At 45.9% G+C, this 15397-nt stretch overlaps 8 protein-coding genes across 8 annotated transcripts; 3 read left to right on the forward strand and 5 right to left on the reverse strand.

Moving 5' to 3' along the window:
* The first annotated feature begins 61 nt into the window (after positions 1-61).
* Positions 62-655, forward strand: AGABI2DRAFT_195435 (hypothetical protein). Its single transcript, XM_006456160.1, has one exon. It carries the CDS (start codon positions 279-281, stop codon positions 594-596), a length of 318 nt encoding a protein of 105 aa, XP_006456223.1. The 5' UTR covers positions 62-278; the 3' UTR covers positions 597-655.
* Positions 656-1408: 753 nt separating this feature from the next.
* Positions 1409-1918, forward strand: AGABI2DRAFT_77253 (hydrophobin-B; the record flags this gene model as incomplete). Its single annotated transcript, XM_006456161.1, has 3 exons — positions 1409-1683; positions 1763-1800; positions 1872-1918. The coding sequence occupies 3 exons, from the start codon at positions 1409-1411 to the stop codon at positions 1916-1918; spliced, it is 360 nt and encodes a 119-aa protein (XP_006456224.1).
* A 199-nt stretch (positions 1919-2117) lies between these two features.
* On the reverse strand, positions 2118-2877 carry AGABI2DRAFT_122137 (hypothetical protein; the record flags this gene model as incomplete). Its single annotated transcript, XM_006456162.1, has 3 exons — positions 2118-2510; positions 2585-2619; positions 2682-2877. 3 exons carry the CDS (start codon positions 2875-2877, stop codon positions 2118-2120), a joined length of 624 nt encoding a protein of 207 aa, XP_006456225.1.
* A 1237-nt stretch (positions 2878-4114) lies between these two features.
* Positions 4115-5528, reverse strand: AGABI2DRAFT_195436 (hypothetical protein). Its single transcript, XM_006456163.1, has 5 exons — positions 5251-5528; positions 5135-5192; positions 4880-5071; positions 4769-4821; positions 4115-4713 (listed from the first exon to the last, which is right to left on the reverse strand). Exons 1-5 carry the CDS (start codon positions 5521-5523, stop codon positions 4141-4143), a joined length of 1149 nt encoding a protein of 382 aa, XP_006456226.1. The 5' UTR covers positions 5524-5528; the 3' UTR covers positions 4115-4140.
* A 3807-nt stretch (positions 5529-9335) lies between these two features.
* AGABI2DRAFT_195437 (hypothetical protein) lies at positions 9336-10488 on the reverse strand. The gene is made up of 5 exons (XM_006456164.1): positions 10161-10488; positions 9883-10090; positions 9707-9828; positions 9488-9642; positions 9336-9439 (listed from the first exon to the last, which is right to left on the reverse strand). Exons 1-5 carry the CDS (start codon positions 10374-10376, stop codon positions 9391-9393), a joined length of 750 nt encoding a protein of 249 aa, XP_006456227.1. The 5' UTR covers positions 10377-10488; the 3' UTR covers positions 9336-9390.
* Positions 10489-11200: 712 nt separating this feature from the next.
* Positions 11201-11719, reverse strand: AGABI2DRAFT_77336 (hypothetical protein; the record flags this gene model as incomplete). The annotated part of the gene is made up of 1 exon (XM_006456165.1): positions 11201-11719. A coding segment is annotated over one exon (519 nt), but the record flags the coding sequence as incomplete, so codon positions are not given.
* A 284-nt stretch (positions 11720-12003) lies between these two features.
* On the forward strand, positions 12004-12318 carry AGABI2DRAFT_139063 (hypothetical protein). The gene is made up of 2 exons (XM_006456166.1): positions 12004-12168; positions 12230-12318. The coding sequence occupies exons 1-2, from the start codon at positions 12069-12071 to the stop codon at positions 12286-12288; spliced, it is 159 nt and encodes a 52-aa protein (XP_006456229.1). The 5' UTR covers positions 12004-12068; the 3' UTR covers positions 12289-12318.
* Positions 12319-12735: 417 nt separating this feature from the next.
* On the reverse strand, positions 12736-14632 carry AGABI2DRAFT_122140 (hypothetical protein; the record flags this gene model as incomplete). Its single annotated transcript, XM_006456167.1, has 6 exons — positions 12736-13571; positions 13627-13753; positions 13813-13871; positions 13923-14047; positions 14097-14266; positions 14315-14632. 6 exons carry the CDS (start codon positions 14630-14632, stop codon positions 12736-12738), a joined length of 1635 nt encoding a protein of 544 aa, XP_006456230.1.
* Positions 14633-15397: the final 765 nt, after the last annotated feature.

The following is a 15397-nucleotide window of genomic DNA, read 5'->3' on the forward strand; positions in this document are numbered from 1 at the left end:
TTGAGTAACGACCAGGGTGATAGAAGCTCGCTCTTCTACCGAACGATGGTTTCCGGGTGAATGGAAGAGAACGCGGGTTTTAAGGATGGAACTATAGCCGTATAAGAGCTTAAACTTTCTCTCTTTTTTCCTCGGCTTGCACTAAAAACCCTCCGTCTTCCATTCTCATTCCTTTCTCAATAAACTCGCCACTAACGTTTTTTCTCTCTCTCATCTTCCCTACAACAGGTAATTACCACCCTCAAACCCTGCCACAAACTCATACTCTACCCATAATCATGCGTAAAAGAATGACTTGGCGTGATTTATTAGGATACTTCCGAACTTGGAGCTCATTACACAAGTATCATGAAGTGTATCCTGAAGATAAAACAAGGAAGCCTGATATCCGGTTTTTGGAAGAGGATGTAGCGGCTGTAGGGCCTTTGGGGCCGGGTGATGTGGATGTGACGGGAGGGGATATTGCGGTACGGTTTTGGAAGAATTTGAGGTGTGGTGTGAGGGATGAGGCGATGTCTTTGGATGTGAAGGTGGGGGTGAATGATATTGTGCTTGTGGAATGGCCCGTGGCTTTGATTTTGGTGAATAAGATGTGAAGTTTTCTTTTTGGGGGATGATTTTTATGTGTTTCTTATCTATTTAGAAATTTATTTTGTAATTAAGAGATAGGATTGATTTAATCTCGAGGACTTGAATCACAATATGACAATGATTTCAATGCTATCAGCGATCAATATTTCACTCATCAATGTTCTGAATATTAATGAATACGACCAAGTGTAGCAGTCGGTTGTGATGAGTGAGCAAATTATTAATGAAGTACTGAGCTACAACGATTTCAACTAGTCCCCCTCACAACGATAATGAGTTACATCAGGCTAGTGATAGAAGCAAGTTAGAAAATGTTTCCCTTTCGGCGACAATAGACCGTCGATTGAAACCGTTGAAACCTGAACGAAGCGTTGATAACACGACTCTAGAGTCATTATACTCAGCTCTGGACTGTGTTGTACTAACAATGGTCTAGATCTCTCCGTTCCCTTTTTTTGATCAAAGGCCGCATGATGATATCTATAAAGGGATGTTGAGTTCAACTTGTCTTTACCGCCTTTGCGTTTCTTTGAGTTAAGGTTCGCCGAGAGCCTGTAATCTACGTTAGTTACTGCGATTACTCCGTTTACTAGCCCGTGGAAACCCTCCTTCTCTCACGGGGATTATGAAACTGATAGAGCTACGAACCCCGTAAATAACATCGTTTAGTTGTTCTCACTAACTAGATATAAAAGAGAAATCTTCGAAGGATGAAAAGGACAATTACACGAAAGTGTTCATTTCAAAGCCCCAGCTCATCGCACTCATTTCACTTTCCTCACTTGTCTTCATATCTTAATCACCTGAGCAAAAAAAAATGGTCTCAACGTTCATCACTGTAGCAAAAACCCTTCTCGTCGCGCTCCTCTTCGTCAATATCAATATCGTCGTTGGTACTGCAACTACCGGAAAACATTGTAGCACCGGTCCTATAGAGTGTTGTAAACAAGTCATGGATTCTAAAAGTCCTCAAGCTACGGAGTTGTTGACGAAAAATGGCCTTGGACTGGGTGTACTTGCTGGAGTGAAAGGTTTGGTTGGAGCGAATTGTAGTCCTATCACGGCAATTGGTATTGGATCCGGAAGCCAATGGTACGTTTTGGAATGGATTGATTTGTTTCTGTGATTACGCTGGATGTTGATTAGCTCTTCCCCCCCCTTTTTTTTTTAGTTCTGGACAGACCGTTTGTTGCCAAAATAATAATTTCAGTGAGACTGACCACCCTCTCTCTCTTTCTGAGCTTTTCCGCGGTTCGAATACTGATTTATCCTCTTTTCAGACGGTGTTGTCGCTATTGGTTGTACTCCCATTAATGCCAATGTGTAATGAGAGGTTTCCTGTCGTTGATATACGTTTGGCTTGAATAATATGTCTACTTGAAGCGAGCTAAGTTAAACGGGATCGTCGTCCTCAAGTCCGGATCATGAATAGGTAAAAATGTGAGTAATAAGAAATAAGGGAGAGGAAACCGAATGGTCCGATGAACCGTCCAAAAGCAAATTACAGATAAAACATCCAGAGTAATTTAATAACCCGTTAAGCTTGGAACGATAAACAAAATTACCTCATAACACTCCTTCGTGTCAAATCCATTGCTAGTAGAGTTCATAACAGCAGAAACATTATAAACCACATTAGTCTGTCCCAATCTTCCAGGAAATGGACACAACGACCATAAATCGTGACGACCATGTGCAGCCAATAATGGGTATTTAGTCAGCGGGACATTGACGATACTATAAATTTCCGGTGCGGGTCGAGAGAAAGTGGGTATAGCTGTTGTAATCCAACTGAGGGTTGTTCCGCCATGAACTTCTGTGGCATTTGTGTTCCATGATCCGTCTGAGCGGTATGCTCGCAATGAGCCGTCTATAAGGGCTAGGATGGGATAATCGTCATAGGGAAACGAGGCGTGTGTCTTGATAGAACCAAATGTGTAGAAGACGATGAGATGATTTCTTTGAAGGGAATCTTGAATTGAAAAGAACATACAGAGGTCACATGGGGAGTTACACCAGAAGTTGCACCTGGAATGTTCGGGTCCATAATATCACTGAATGGGATATAGTACAACAGGACGATGACATACCGTTTTGTCCAAGTACGAGTGGCGCACCATTTTTATTATCATTGGGTCGCGAGATATTGTATGCGGATAGCATGAAGTTATAAGTGAGAGTTGTGATTTGTTCAAAATTATAGGACAGAGCTGGAACACCAAAGGCTAGAGGACGGAATAGAACGAAAGGGAGGAAACAGGAGAGGATGAAACTTTGCGGGAGCATCGTCGGGAATACTTTCTGAGGAGAGCGGGATGGCACGACGCAGGTTGGGTGTACTTGCTTCTGACAGGAAGGGGCCAAGTCGGAGCTGCACGAGGAACTGATGCTCGACGAAAACTCGAACAATCGACTTTTATAGATTACTTTATCATCCTTCCGTTTCATCTCCACGTGGTGGGTTGGGGAATTAAGCCATACCAAATCGGACAAGCGAGCGCTTTCGACGTTAGAGCAGCTAAATCGGTCAACTGCCGCCACCCGCCACAAGTATATAGCGCATCAATTTAAAACGAACATACCATGAGGTCTGCTTTGCCTTATCAATCGAACGGGGATTCGCAAAATGAGAGCATGCCATGTCTGACACATTTGTTTGATCCCCCCTGTACGCGAGAGGTGGCAGTTTTCTGTGTCGCTGACCATAGGGCACTGCCAGTGGGAGAATGAAATAGCCTGGCCGAAATTTTGACTGATATACGATATGCCTTACCGTGGAAGGCTTAGGGGCCTCATAAACGTCGCGAGCTTGACGATCTGCCGCATAAAAGTCCGATTCCATAAACTCGCTCTTCTCAGTTTTCCTCTATCAAGATGTCATAGAGAGGTGAACATTTCCATTTCCAGGGACAGATGTAGGAAGCGGATCGAGCCGTACACATGTGGCAAGACAGGGAGAGAACCAGAGCCGCGAAGTGCGCGTCGAGCAAATCAAAGGAATCCCTGGCAGAAGAGAAGAGGAACAACAAATATATCATTGATTTGCTTGGGAAAGGCTTCACTGAATTTGCTTCGTCGTTTCCTCCGTTCTACGGTCATTTTTCGAGTGCGAAAGATCCGGGACCGGAAGGCCAGAAGTCAGAAGCCTTTTCTGAAGAGTCCCGCGTGAAGGTATCACGTGATCAACCCGGCCCGGTGATTACATGACCGTGGGCAGTAATCGTAACGCAGTTTGGCTTCGTATGGTGGAAATTTCCTCTACAGAAACCGTTGAACTTCTACGAACTGTACCTTATCAAATATGATTCAAGTTGATGACACAACATTATCCGGTTTATACGCTCTCGGTAACTAAAATTAAAGCCGACACTTATGCGAGTAATATCTATTCTTGTCTTGCCTCGCATTCTCGTATTACTGAGAACAGATTATAGTTTAATTTGGACGAAAGAATATACAAATTGGCCACCGCATGTCTATTACTAACTACACATACAATCGACAAGCAGTATATCCTCTCAATCAAACCCGCTCTACAACGATTGGGATCTAACATTCGGGCTCATCCTCAGGCTTTCCGTAGGGGAATAACTGCTCGCATTTACCACCAAAAGTATCAAAGTAATGTTGTAAGTTGATGTTCAAATTCCTCCTTAGCACCCCAGTCGGGTTGGGATACAAAGGGACGACGGCCTCATTCACAAACATCTCATACTGCGCACAACCGTCAGGGTCGGAGTCGAAAGTGGGAGAATTGGGGTCGATGGTGTATGTGTTGATTCCATTGACGTTACGACCTGGAGAGAAGGGGTGGGCACCAATGACAACTTCAACACCTTCTGTGCCGAACGGTTTGGCGGCTCTGTGGAAGTCATCAGGCATGCGCGAGTCTTGGAAAAAGCCGCGTGCAGCGTCAGCAGGAACTTGACTATCGTTCCGGCGTCCATCAGAGAACAAGTTGGCTCCTACGACCGTTTCGATGTATGCAGCAAAGAAGCGACCGCCGGTGAAGTTGAACTGGGGGTTCGTCGCAATGGACTCTTGGATACGCTGATATCTGAATTCACCGGCAACCTTGTAGTTGTAGAGTCCATCTCCGTATTTATCCATGAATTCAAGGAGCTGTTGTCCAGGTAAGTCATTGATATTCCTTTGTACCTTGGTGTTGACTATTTACCTCTGAGAACTGAGTCTCGTTGAAGTGCCAGTTGTCACCCCAGTACGCGTCACCTGTTCATCAGAGACACGTTAGCTTTACTTTACTGTGAAATATCTCGTTTACGCATACCTCGGGTCATGCTGGCGTCGCCTTCAATTGCTCCATGTAAGTTGAGGCCACCGGGGTTCGCTGGGGCAGGTGGATCAGGACCAGTCTTACAAGTCTTTGCGCCAATGCTGAGTAGATCGGTGACAAGGTTTCCGTCAATGAGATGACTGGAATATGTAAACCTCCTTGCGATCTGACTCTCGAAATTGAATCCTATAGGAGGTATTTTAAGGTGAGACTTGGCAATTGAAGTACAGAAGAACGACCGATCCTCACCTTCTTGGGAGGCAGCGATGATTTGTTGTGGTGTTGCAACACCATCGCGCGGCAACCACTATCATGATGGACTTAGTCAAGGTCAGATTCCCAACTCGTGTAGTGCTGGGGCTTACACCATGAGAAGCAAGAGTATTCAATCCAGGACAAGGCCCTCGTTTATCGCCGTCTCGGAGGGGCATCCAAGGATGTTCGGCATCATTGACGAGTTTAGTCCCGTTGTCCACCAAAGGAGGAGGTGGGTCTTGGGGCTTGACGGCTTCCAGGCTAGGCATGATATCATCTACCTCTCTTTGCGACAACCCTCCCAGCGATTGATAGGCAGGGAAAGCCGTGGTCGAAGAAACAAGAGAAATAGCAAGAACGACAAAGGAAGCCAAGCGAGCCATTGGTGGGGTTGCTGCCTGTACCACCAGTCTCTTGCAGGTGTTTTATAGCATCGGCGGGTACCCGCCTCTACCCAAAAATGAGCCTCAAGCCCATTTGCACGTCGAAGCAAAAAAAAATCGCGTAAGACAAAGAAATACTACTAACCAACTTCAGGACAACAGGGTCGCTTCTTCCTCCTTATTGCTAGCAGATTCAAAGCAGATTGCTGGTGTGGCGAGGACCCTCAACATCTCCGGCGGTTTTCGTCATGTTCCCTTGGGGAACATCAAGAACAACGGGTTCAGCCATGTCATTCGGTTACTTCCTCGAGAAATTCATGTTGCCCCATTAGGAACGACTTTGATGGGTTCACCCAATCAGAACAGCTGATATGTTGTAGTAGGGCTTGCGTACTACCGCCTTGCTTGGACAAAAATACAGTCTTGTCCTTTCCTCACGTTTCGACAATTCATAGGGTTGTGGATTTCCTTCTCTGCTCCAACAAGGCATTGCAAAATTCACCGCCTCCTAGCCCTTGGCGGCGGCGGTATGACCCAATGCTGAATTGCGAAGCTTAAATTTGATGACCTCCAGTGCCGCCAAAGTTTTAGTGCAGTTCGCTTAATCACCGCCACTTCGACGGTGGCAAATTTCTGGGCCAGCCTTCGGTGATCGGTGCAACGGTGGAGTTGGGCGCCACACATTTAGACTGCTACCTAGGAACGTCGAAACACAACTGGCTTCGAGGAAGTATTCAATAACTTTCGCTGAGAGAAATATCATCTCGCTTATAAAGCTGTTAAGCTGATGAAACAGTTGTGATAGGAATGAGATATCGATGCCAAATAATGTTCAGCTGGTCATTAATTTCAGCAGATTGCAATAGCTCAAATGAGAGTCATCGTCTTGTTGGCCCCGCGTATTTCAGAATAGCTCTTTGCCACCTTAATTAATCGATTCTCAATATCGTCCATATACAGGAGCTATCCCCATTAGTGATGATTTCCGTTGTCAGTTGTTCGTGAGGAAAATTCCTCAGCAAATTTGACGTTATAAAAACCTGCCCATAATTTGCTGCCATCGCCATTATTTATTGAAAATTTCTACTAAAGAGTTATAAAGATCTTCACATAGCGACCCCGCAGGTGGTTTATTGATGTGCTGCCACCACTCCATGCAGATATTACTCTTGCAGACTGCCCAGCCGTAAACCCCATCTCGTTCTCTTTCCACTGTTGGATTTCCGAGCGTTCCGGTCCTCGATCATCTGGGATATATGTGCCAGGTAAGAATAATTTATAGGAGATGGATTCCTATCAGAAAAAGTATTGTTCGCTTCCGAGGAGTCGCAGTCCATATGTGCAAAATAATGATCAAGAATCATAGACTCACAGCGCCCCAGTCGTTGAAACATGAACATGGAGCCGAGGGAGTAATGCAAAAGGAGTTCCGAGATTATCTGCGCTTTATCGTATCCACACAAATTTTAGGACATCAGCTCAAACCCATGAGGGGACTGACGTAGGAATAGACCATGGGATCATATAGTTCAAGTTAGGGATCCTGTCTAAAACAGCATCCCGCAAGTACGTAGGTGAAGCTGAAGGGCGAGAATAAATGGAGACTTGGTTCGTCGTCGCCACTCAGATAACTTGGTAGTTGACTGCGTATTAGATACTACGGAGCAAGAGGTCCAGGGTCCACCAAATAAACATAAGGATTTAGTGTGCGTGAGGCTGTAAGTGAGAGCAGTGATATGTTTGGAATTATCGAACATGAAAGTTTGAGGAAGCATCAAGCCTGAGCCTTTCCGAGGCTGCAGAAGCGAAGTTATATAAGCGCAATCACTGGGCAACCGACACCAGTGCAAATGCGTCACCTGGAATGAACATACCTCGAGTCTGTTTCGCCGGATCAAGCGGCGAATGGTGGCGTCGCAAGATAAGAGCGTGTCACGTTTGATGCATTGTTGTTTCATTTCGCCGTTCGTGCCGTCTATGGGACTCCCTCTGCCACTGGGAGGACAAACTCGAAGATTGACGGGATAGTATAGGCGCAATGCCTATCTGCCTTACCGGGGAAGGACCCATAGCCTCATAAACATCACGAGCTTGACACTCCGCCGCATGAATATTTGAGCCCTCCACAGAGACGTGCTCTGTTTTCTTCAACGAAGATGTCACAAGCGAGGTGACCATTTACATTTTCGGGGACAGAGTCAGGAAGCGGTTCGGCCGTACACACGAGGCATGCCAGGGAGGGGACTAGAGCTTCATGCTGTGCGTGTTGAGCAAATGAATCCCCAAATCAGAAGACGGAAGAGGGACGACAAACTAACACTGGTTTGCTTGGGAAAGGCCTTGAAATTACGTCTTCGTTTCCTTCCCGGGGATATGGCACAATGTGGCACCTGTTACGCTCATTCTTCGAGTTCGAGAGCCTAGGACTCAAAAGTCAGGACTTAGAAAGCCTTTCGTAAGAGACACAAGATACCATCACCAGTAGACGTCCTTCATGTGTTATCTTCGACGATTCTTGTACCTGGCTGCTGGGTTCAGTGCGCGTCGAAATCCTCAAACTACCGACTCGGTGCCAACCTCGTTTGAAAGTATCCCTGGTATTAGCATCGCCTCAACCTAAACCGTGTGGTGAGCGCGGGCAGTACAGTGATCTTAGGACATGCCGTCGCGCTTCGCAGGGACTTCCCTCTATATATCACCAGTGACTCTGGGTAATGCATGGTACTGATAGATCATGATCACGTAACCCCTTTAAATGCCATTGACAAGGTGGTCAAGGGAGGCACAGATTGCAAAATGGACACGAGGAAATGACCTTGAAGGACCAATGTGTCGGATCGACCGTCCGGGTCCGCCTTCACGAACATGGCACCAGCTTACACAGCCACTGGTGGTAGTACCCTCGTAGCGTCGAAACACGTAGATTTTCAGTTATACGTTTCAGGCACAGCTACTTACTGTAGGGTGTAGTTCTGGTTTCTCTCAGAACTTGCCGAAACATTCAGCGCCCTGCATCATCCAAGCGGTGTTTGTCCGGGTTCCTTGAGCACATGGCAGGGTCACAAGCTCACTGTAACCAGTACTACCCGGGCGCTGTTTTGATTTATCACGAAAACACTCAGTTAGTGGAGCTTCGACTCTCGAAGGACTTAAAACGCACGGGTACAAGATAGCACTCCACTCCATCTCCACGTTTTCAACACCTCCCATATAATCATTTTCAATTAACTCTCATCTCCATACCTTCTCTATGTCGTTTCCAACTGCCGCTATCATGAAAGCCATATATGACATCGTCTTATCTCATCCTTTGATTATACTTTTTCTCGGCGTTTTCACAATATCCACCATAATTTCTGTCCTATTGGTCGCAGTCATTGTAAATGACCCAAATCACCTCGCTTCCAGTCCAACAGACGAAGAAGGAGGAGCAGCTCCTTGGTGGAATGCTGACGTTCCACGGTATTCATCCATTCCGATGTCAGCGGATTCGCGCTCAGCGCCAGCGTCCGCGACGAATTCTCCACTAGAGATTTCAAGGGAGGAGTCAGAATTATTGTTAGCAGTGCATCGGGAGTATATGAAGGACGACTTGAAGAGGTTAAGCACCTTTAAGTGGGAGGTGCGAGGAGAGTGAGAGGGAAAGGGAGGGGAAAATGCATGACAATGTGACAAATATGACGAATATCCACGAACGACCGGTGCACGGAGCAGAAGATCAGAGATTCATTCAGGATTTGCTATGTCAGAGGCGAGCCTTCACTTAACGCTGTGGGATGAGGTCAACCTGTAGGATTATCGACGAGATGAACATTATTGTACAACAAAAACCTAGATTTTCATTTGTCTGGCATAGATAATTCTTGATCATGACGAAGCTGTAGTACTCTTAATGAATTCCAAGGCGAGATTGGGACTGAAGAGTCGTGTTAGCGGGGTTAATTTCAATGATGGTGGATCATACCTATCACCAGGCTTTACGGGTATCTTCTTCTCCAACAGCTTACCTCCCTTCTCAAAGATAAAGTGGCTTCTCTTCGTTTTTCCACCCTCACCAGCGCCAAGAGCGGTAATGAGTATTCGCTTAGGATCGGAAATAAGCGAATATGGGAGCTCTTTCTGGATAATCGGGGTACAACATGACTCTTCTGGTTCGATAGAGCGAAACAGGCGGTGGACGTACCTTTGACTGCCATTTAGTTTGAGCGCCAGGAGAATCTGCGCTGAGACAATAGACTGAGTAATTGACCGCAGCAAATTCGTCGAAGATGTCACGGAATCCACAGGCCTGAGTTGTGCAACCGGCTATAGGCAAGAAAGGGGAATCAGTTACCGTTTTGCAAACCGAAAAAAACTCACGCGTATCAGCTTTAGGCACGAGGAATACGACTGCACCCTTTTCGCTGGCAATATCTGCGACTTGAATATCCTCATCCTTCTCGTTTTTCAAGGTGAGATTGGGCAAAGTGCCTCCGATGTCGATCGTCGCTAGGACAGGAGCAGTGGCACTACTGTCTTCGCCAGATCCTTCTGTGCCATTGTCATCAGGAGTGGTATCCCCCTTGGCCTATGAAAAAGAAGATACCAGATCAGTGGCTCAAGTCGCGATGTGTCGATTTCGGGAACAGGAAACGGACCTTCTTGGCCTTCCCCTTGTCTTCGCCACCTTCGCCGCCATCTTCAGAGGCACCAGCATCTCCTGCAGTTCTCTTTTTCGTCGCGCGCGGCTTAGGAGCGGGCTTGTCGTCTTCGGTCCTGGGTTGCGCAGCGATACGCGTTGAACGCCTGGGAGCCGCTTGCTCTGCATCCATCCCCTCTTCTCCTGTTGTAGCTGCTGCTGCCTTGCGAGGCATAGGGTGAGCGGTGTTTGAGGGAGATTGCGGAGGATTTGAGGGGGAAAAACTTGAGTAGCGAGAGAACCAGGTAGAGATGCAACCGTGCTGATTGACAGCGTGCAGTGGCTCGCGCGGAATTTCAAAATTAGACTACAAATGATATGAACCTAATCAGACACATTCGCCATCAATAGTATACTGATGCTATGACATCAAGAGCCTGGTCTACTGTGGGTGCGCCGTGCCAGTTCTAGTGACTGGGGAAGCGTCCCATGATCCTTTCGTTCAGTCGACACCAACTAACCTGGCTTTTTTTGAAGGTCTATGACCGTCTATTGGAGATTTTTGATGATCCCTACGACAGCGCTACAATTCCCAAGAAGCATGCTCCATTCAGCCATCGTTTCCGAGCAGCAGATAATTATGCTATGGCGTTTGTAGGTTAGTACATTCAGAGTTAGACTGTCTAACCACTTGAATATCGATTAGCAGCCATGGATCAGACGTAACTTCCCCCACCCGTAGGTGAAGAACAGACTCCGACAAACCCACAGTCCAGAGCACCCATTGAAGAAGGGTAAATGAAGCTACGCACTGAACTTCCCGGACTTGTGATTTCGAAACCGAAGACCCTCATGGAGAAATATGTGATTCGTGTACGGCGGAAGAAGGAGTTGAGGGGTTGATTCGAGATATTGTGGGTAATTCGTCCTCAAATCCGGGTGGAGGGTGTAGCTTCAAATTTCGAAATATACGACAGGCCATTGAAGCTACAAGATTCGTGAACGGAAAAGACAGCATTGCTTGATAAGTGGGAGGAATGACGGGAATAACGATCAGTATCACAATCGGGATGGAAAGACAGATAGTGATCCTGGAAGTTGATAGATATGAGGAATAATGAAGGTTATGAGGAATAGTATGTAACTCACAAAAAAGTATTGTTGCCCTCCCTGGAGCACGGCTCGTGAAAGACGTGGAAGCGCTCGCCCCGAAACAATAGTATCCCAATTAATTCCAATTCTACCACCACCATGGGAGATCGAGATCTTATACGAAATGGCGACGAAAACTGCCGTATCAAAGGATGCTAACATGAATCCAGCGGCAGATACGTATGGATGTACCTCCAGATACGTGCAGTATCCCGTGCCAGGTATGTGCCCGAGTCGGGCTCCGTATATACTGGTGGTCATGAGACCATTTGCGCCCAGCCATAACACGAAGAAGACTATTTTCACCAGACGATGGAGCGCATAAACGGCCCATAGACGTTGCAGGAAAATGAAGGAGGCCGTTAGGTGCACCAAAGTACAGCTTACTCCCGCCGCCCTGCTCCATGCACCATTGCAATCGTCAATATAGAGAGCTGAATAGGAAACATACAGATGTTGATATTGTTCCTGTAGAAAGAAATAAACTTACTCCGACTGATAATGGAAAGGAAAATAAAAATGGTGGCAAAAAATTTAGAATTGTTAAACATCTAAGACTCTAATCTTTTCCGGGCTTCACTTACCTCGTCGTTGCTAAGCATATCAATACAGGGCGGATACGATTTTGACGCAGAATACCGATATCATCAGGAATATATAGAAAAATATCCCACATTGCTGCCTGAGAGGATGCTGATTTCAACGTCGGACGTAGGTGAAGATGCGGGGGTCTTACGCCAAGGACTGCAACCAGTACATTCCTTGCCACTTCAAAATGTTCAGCAGCGGCTGGGGGAAGATGATTCAGATATGTATCGATATTCGGGAAGGAGGACATATCGGGCCAGAAATCATCGGCATTTTTGTGGCCGTCTCTATATAAAGCGGCATCAGCCTTCAAGGAATGCGAGAATGCATGCGTGCATGCACACTTACTTTCATCGAACCATGTCACATTGAAAGCGAATACTGATTCTATTATTGAACAACTTTGAGGCCGGTTCCGGTCTGATCAAGTGAGGATACTAATTGTTGTACGAGGGTAGCGGGGTCAGTGGTCGACTTCATTGTGATCAAAAGACTCATAGTACGTTACCAAACAAGATTTCAAGCAGGTACATGGTTGGGGAGAAGAGCAAAGATGCTTATTAGGTGATGCACAGAACGCCGGTAACTTCCGCACTATAAAAAGCAACCGAAATGCAGCTGCGCCTGGATAAAAATTTCCTAGCTACTTACCCTGAATGTGCTCGACAATATTCCCCAAATGCGGGATGAACACCAGTAGCTTAAGGTCGATCCATAACAGTGGTGATTTCGAATTGCTCAGAGTAAGGTGGGAAGATGTTTAATCGCCTAAAAAGTGTCCTCGAAAATGTTGCTTCTCATCCACCAGACAATGCATAAATTATTAGACACTAGCTTACATACTTACTACATGTCTACAATCTCAGATTCATTATATTTGGTGGAAGAGATGCCGAAAGTGCTGAGAGGGAGATATCACCAGACGGTTCATATCCACATCTGTCAAAATCACCATTGCCGTTTGACCTCGCATAACCCTGGCTATCCACAAATTTCGCTAGCTCACACAGTCCCTCTTTATCACCGCCACAAAACTCCAGACGTTGAACAACGTCATTGACGAGAATTCGAACGTAATCGCCGTTCCTCTCTTTCATATTCACATTCTCACTCCAGGAGTTGTAAAATCGGCCTGGTGTTCTTGCAGAACAATCCAACCTTTCAACCGACATTCTCGTTGAGAAGGGCATAATTTCCGACGAGCGCCAACTCCTGCCTTGATTGATTTCTGTAGGATCCAATCGAGAAGTATTGAATAGACCAATTGCACTGTAGACTGCAGTCATGAGGTGGTCATGGGAGAAATCGACATACATCTTCTTGTCGAGCGGAAATGTATGCTTATTGTCGTCGAGAGTGTGATTTGTTTGAGTACCGTCTTTCACGGTCCTGTTCGTGAGCCTAGCGAGGAGTTCATTGACATAACCAACGCCTTGCACTCGACCAAGACCTTGATCTTGACCATACCTGAAAAGTGAACCTGTTATCGGTAAACCCGTTGGAGATAAATAAGAGGAAATATACCCTGTGGTGTAGTACTGTTCAAGATCGATGGCGTACTCAAATCCTTTGAATTCCGTGATGTTAAACATTCCACAGAATGGACTGTACTCTCGGTGATATACACTTTCGGAGGGGCACATCATCATAAGATAGAACACGTCTTTTGCAGTTAGATTTTCTGGCAAATCTAAGAACCCATTACGAATTTAGGCAGGCAGTACAGTTTTGTTATAAGGGCCTACCGATAGCCGCAGAGTTGAGCCTATGGGCAATTGGATTTGCATAGATATCCGCCCATTGGTCAACTTGTTTGTCTCCGGCATGCGCGTTAGGACAGTTAGAGTTGAAGAGCGTATTATTGGAATGTGGCTTATTAAACAGGTCAGGGAAGCTTAGAAATACTTGGGGATAGTTATGGAGACACCTACACCCTCATCAATGTAAACGGATATTTTGGGTCTATACTGCCTGCTACACTCATGAAATCCTGGCGAGATTCCGTCAGTGCATAATATGAACACACAAGAAGACTAGTTACCTGCACTCCAGTTTCTTGCACTCATTACCACTCGATCACTTAGGCTTACTCTTATGAATGGTAGATGGTTTTTATCAACCAGATTTGAATATCGACTATAAGCGTCAACGCCGGAAGACCAAGATCTAGAAAGATAAGAATACAGTGTTTTTGCGAACACAAGAATTCACTCACTGTTCTGCCCCGAGCTGAACTAACGATTCGGAACCCAAGTCATAAGAAAAACCGTTCAAAAATTGCAGCTCTTCCGCACAATATCCTTTAGCTTTCTGATACTTTTTCACGGATGCCATCATCGCTTTCTGGTCGGCTAATTCTGGAAGCCGTGCACCATGTCTGTGAAGCTATTGTGCGTGAGTCAGAGTGCCAACTCAATTTAATGGTGTATTTACAATATTGACTTGATTTACACTGCATTCTGGGGGTGGGTCTTCATATGTGTTTTGAACATGATACGGGGATAGAATGCCCCACAAGTGTTGAATATCCGCGGGAATGAATGTCAGTTTTGCGCTATCTAAAAATGACTTCTGCCTCTCTTGAATGGTAACTTTACAAGAAAAAGCGACCAGAATCAGGATAACAATCCCTGTGAAAAGTAATTTAGGTCTGAACTTCCTGTAGCTGGTAGCCTTCGAAACTAGACCCTCGTCATTCTTGTCTTCTTCGTACTTGACCATATGGATGTTGAAGCGGAGAAAAGTGCACATCAAAGCATTGGAGCCTTGGTACCTTCGATGGAGGCCTAGTCTGACATCATTGTTTATGTTGAACTGTGACGTAGTTAAATCGTGGCACGTGGCACTTGCCGCCTCTAGGCGTTGAGCGTTCGTCCGTATAGCTTAGGATTGTAAGTCACTCAAAGTGTGAAGATATAAGAGTGTGGTACAGCTGACCAAGTTCGTACTCGATGTATGTTGCTTCTGCTCATAGCTTGTAAGGATCTTGATAAGATCTTGATCAGGGTTTTACTTTGTACTTGCTTGGCAATGAGGGCATTGACCGGGTAACGGTCCGTGACAGTTCGCGTATTTTCTTTCCGCTCACCTTCTTTGATGTCAACATTCGAGTGGTCAAGTAAGTGATCATTTATATATATAGATTTAGACTGGAACTCAACTTCTTGTAGCTCCTACTCGGAGGTCCAGTACTGGGCCGCTGAACCCACTACCTCTCGAAGTGTACCAGGAGATTCTTAGCCACTTTCAAGAGAACGACGACATGACAGCTTCGGAAGTTCGGCGACATCTTTGCAATATGGCCCTCGTCTGCCGGTACTTCTCATCCATCGCACTGCCACGCATATTTGCCGAATTGAATATTCCTAACGGATGCGGGGACACATCTATAAACCGGTTTTGTCGCGCCCTCGCTAATAACAAAGAACCTGCAGCTAGTCTGGCACGATACATCAAAACGTGCAATTTTGCTGCTTCCATGCCATGCGAAGGTTCGCTTCGAACTCAGGAAGCTTT

This window comes from Agaricus bisporus, assembly GCF_000300575.1.
Source record: "Agaricus bisporus var. bisporus H97 unplaced genomic scaffold AGABI2scaffold_12, whole genome shotgun sequence".
NCBI lineage: Eukaryota > Fungi > Basidiomycota > Agaricomycetes > Agaricales > Agaricaceae > Agaricus > Agaricus bisporus.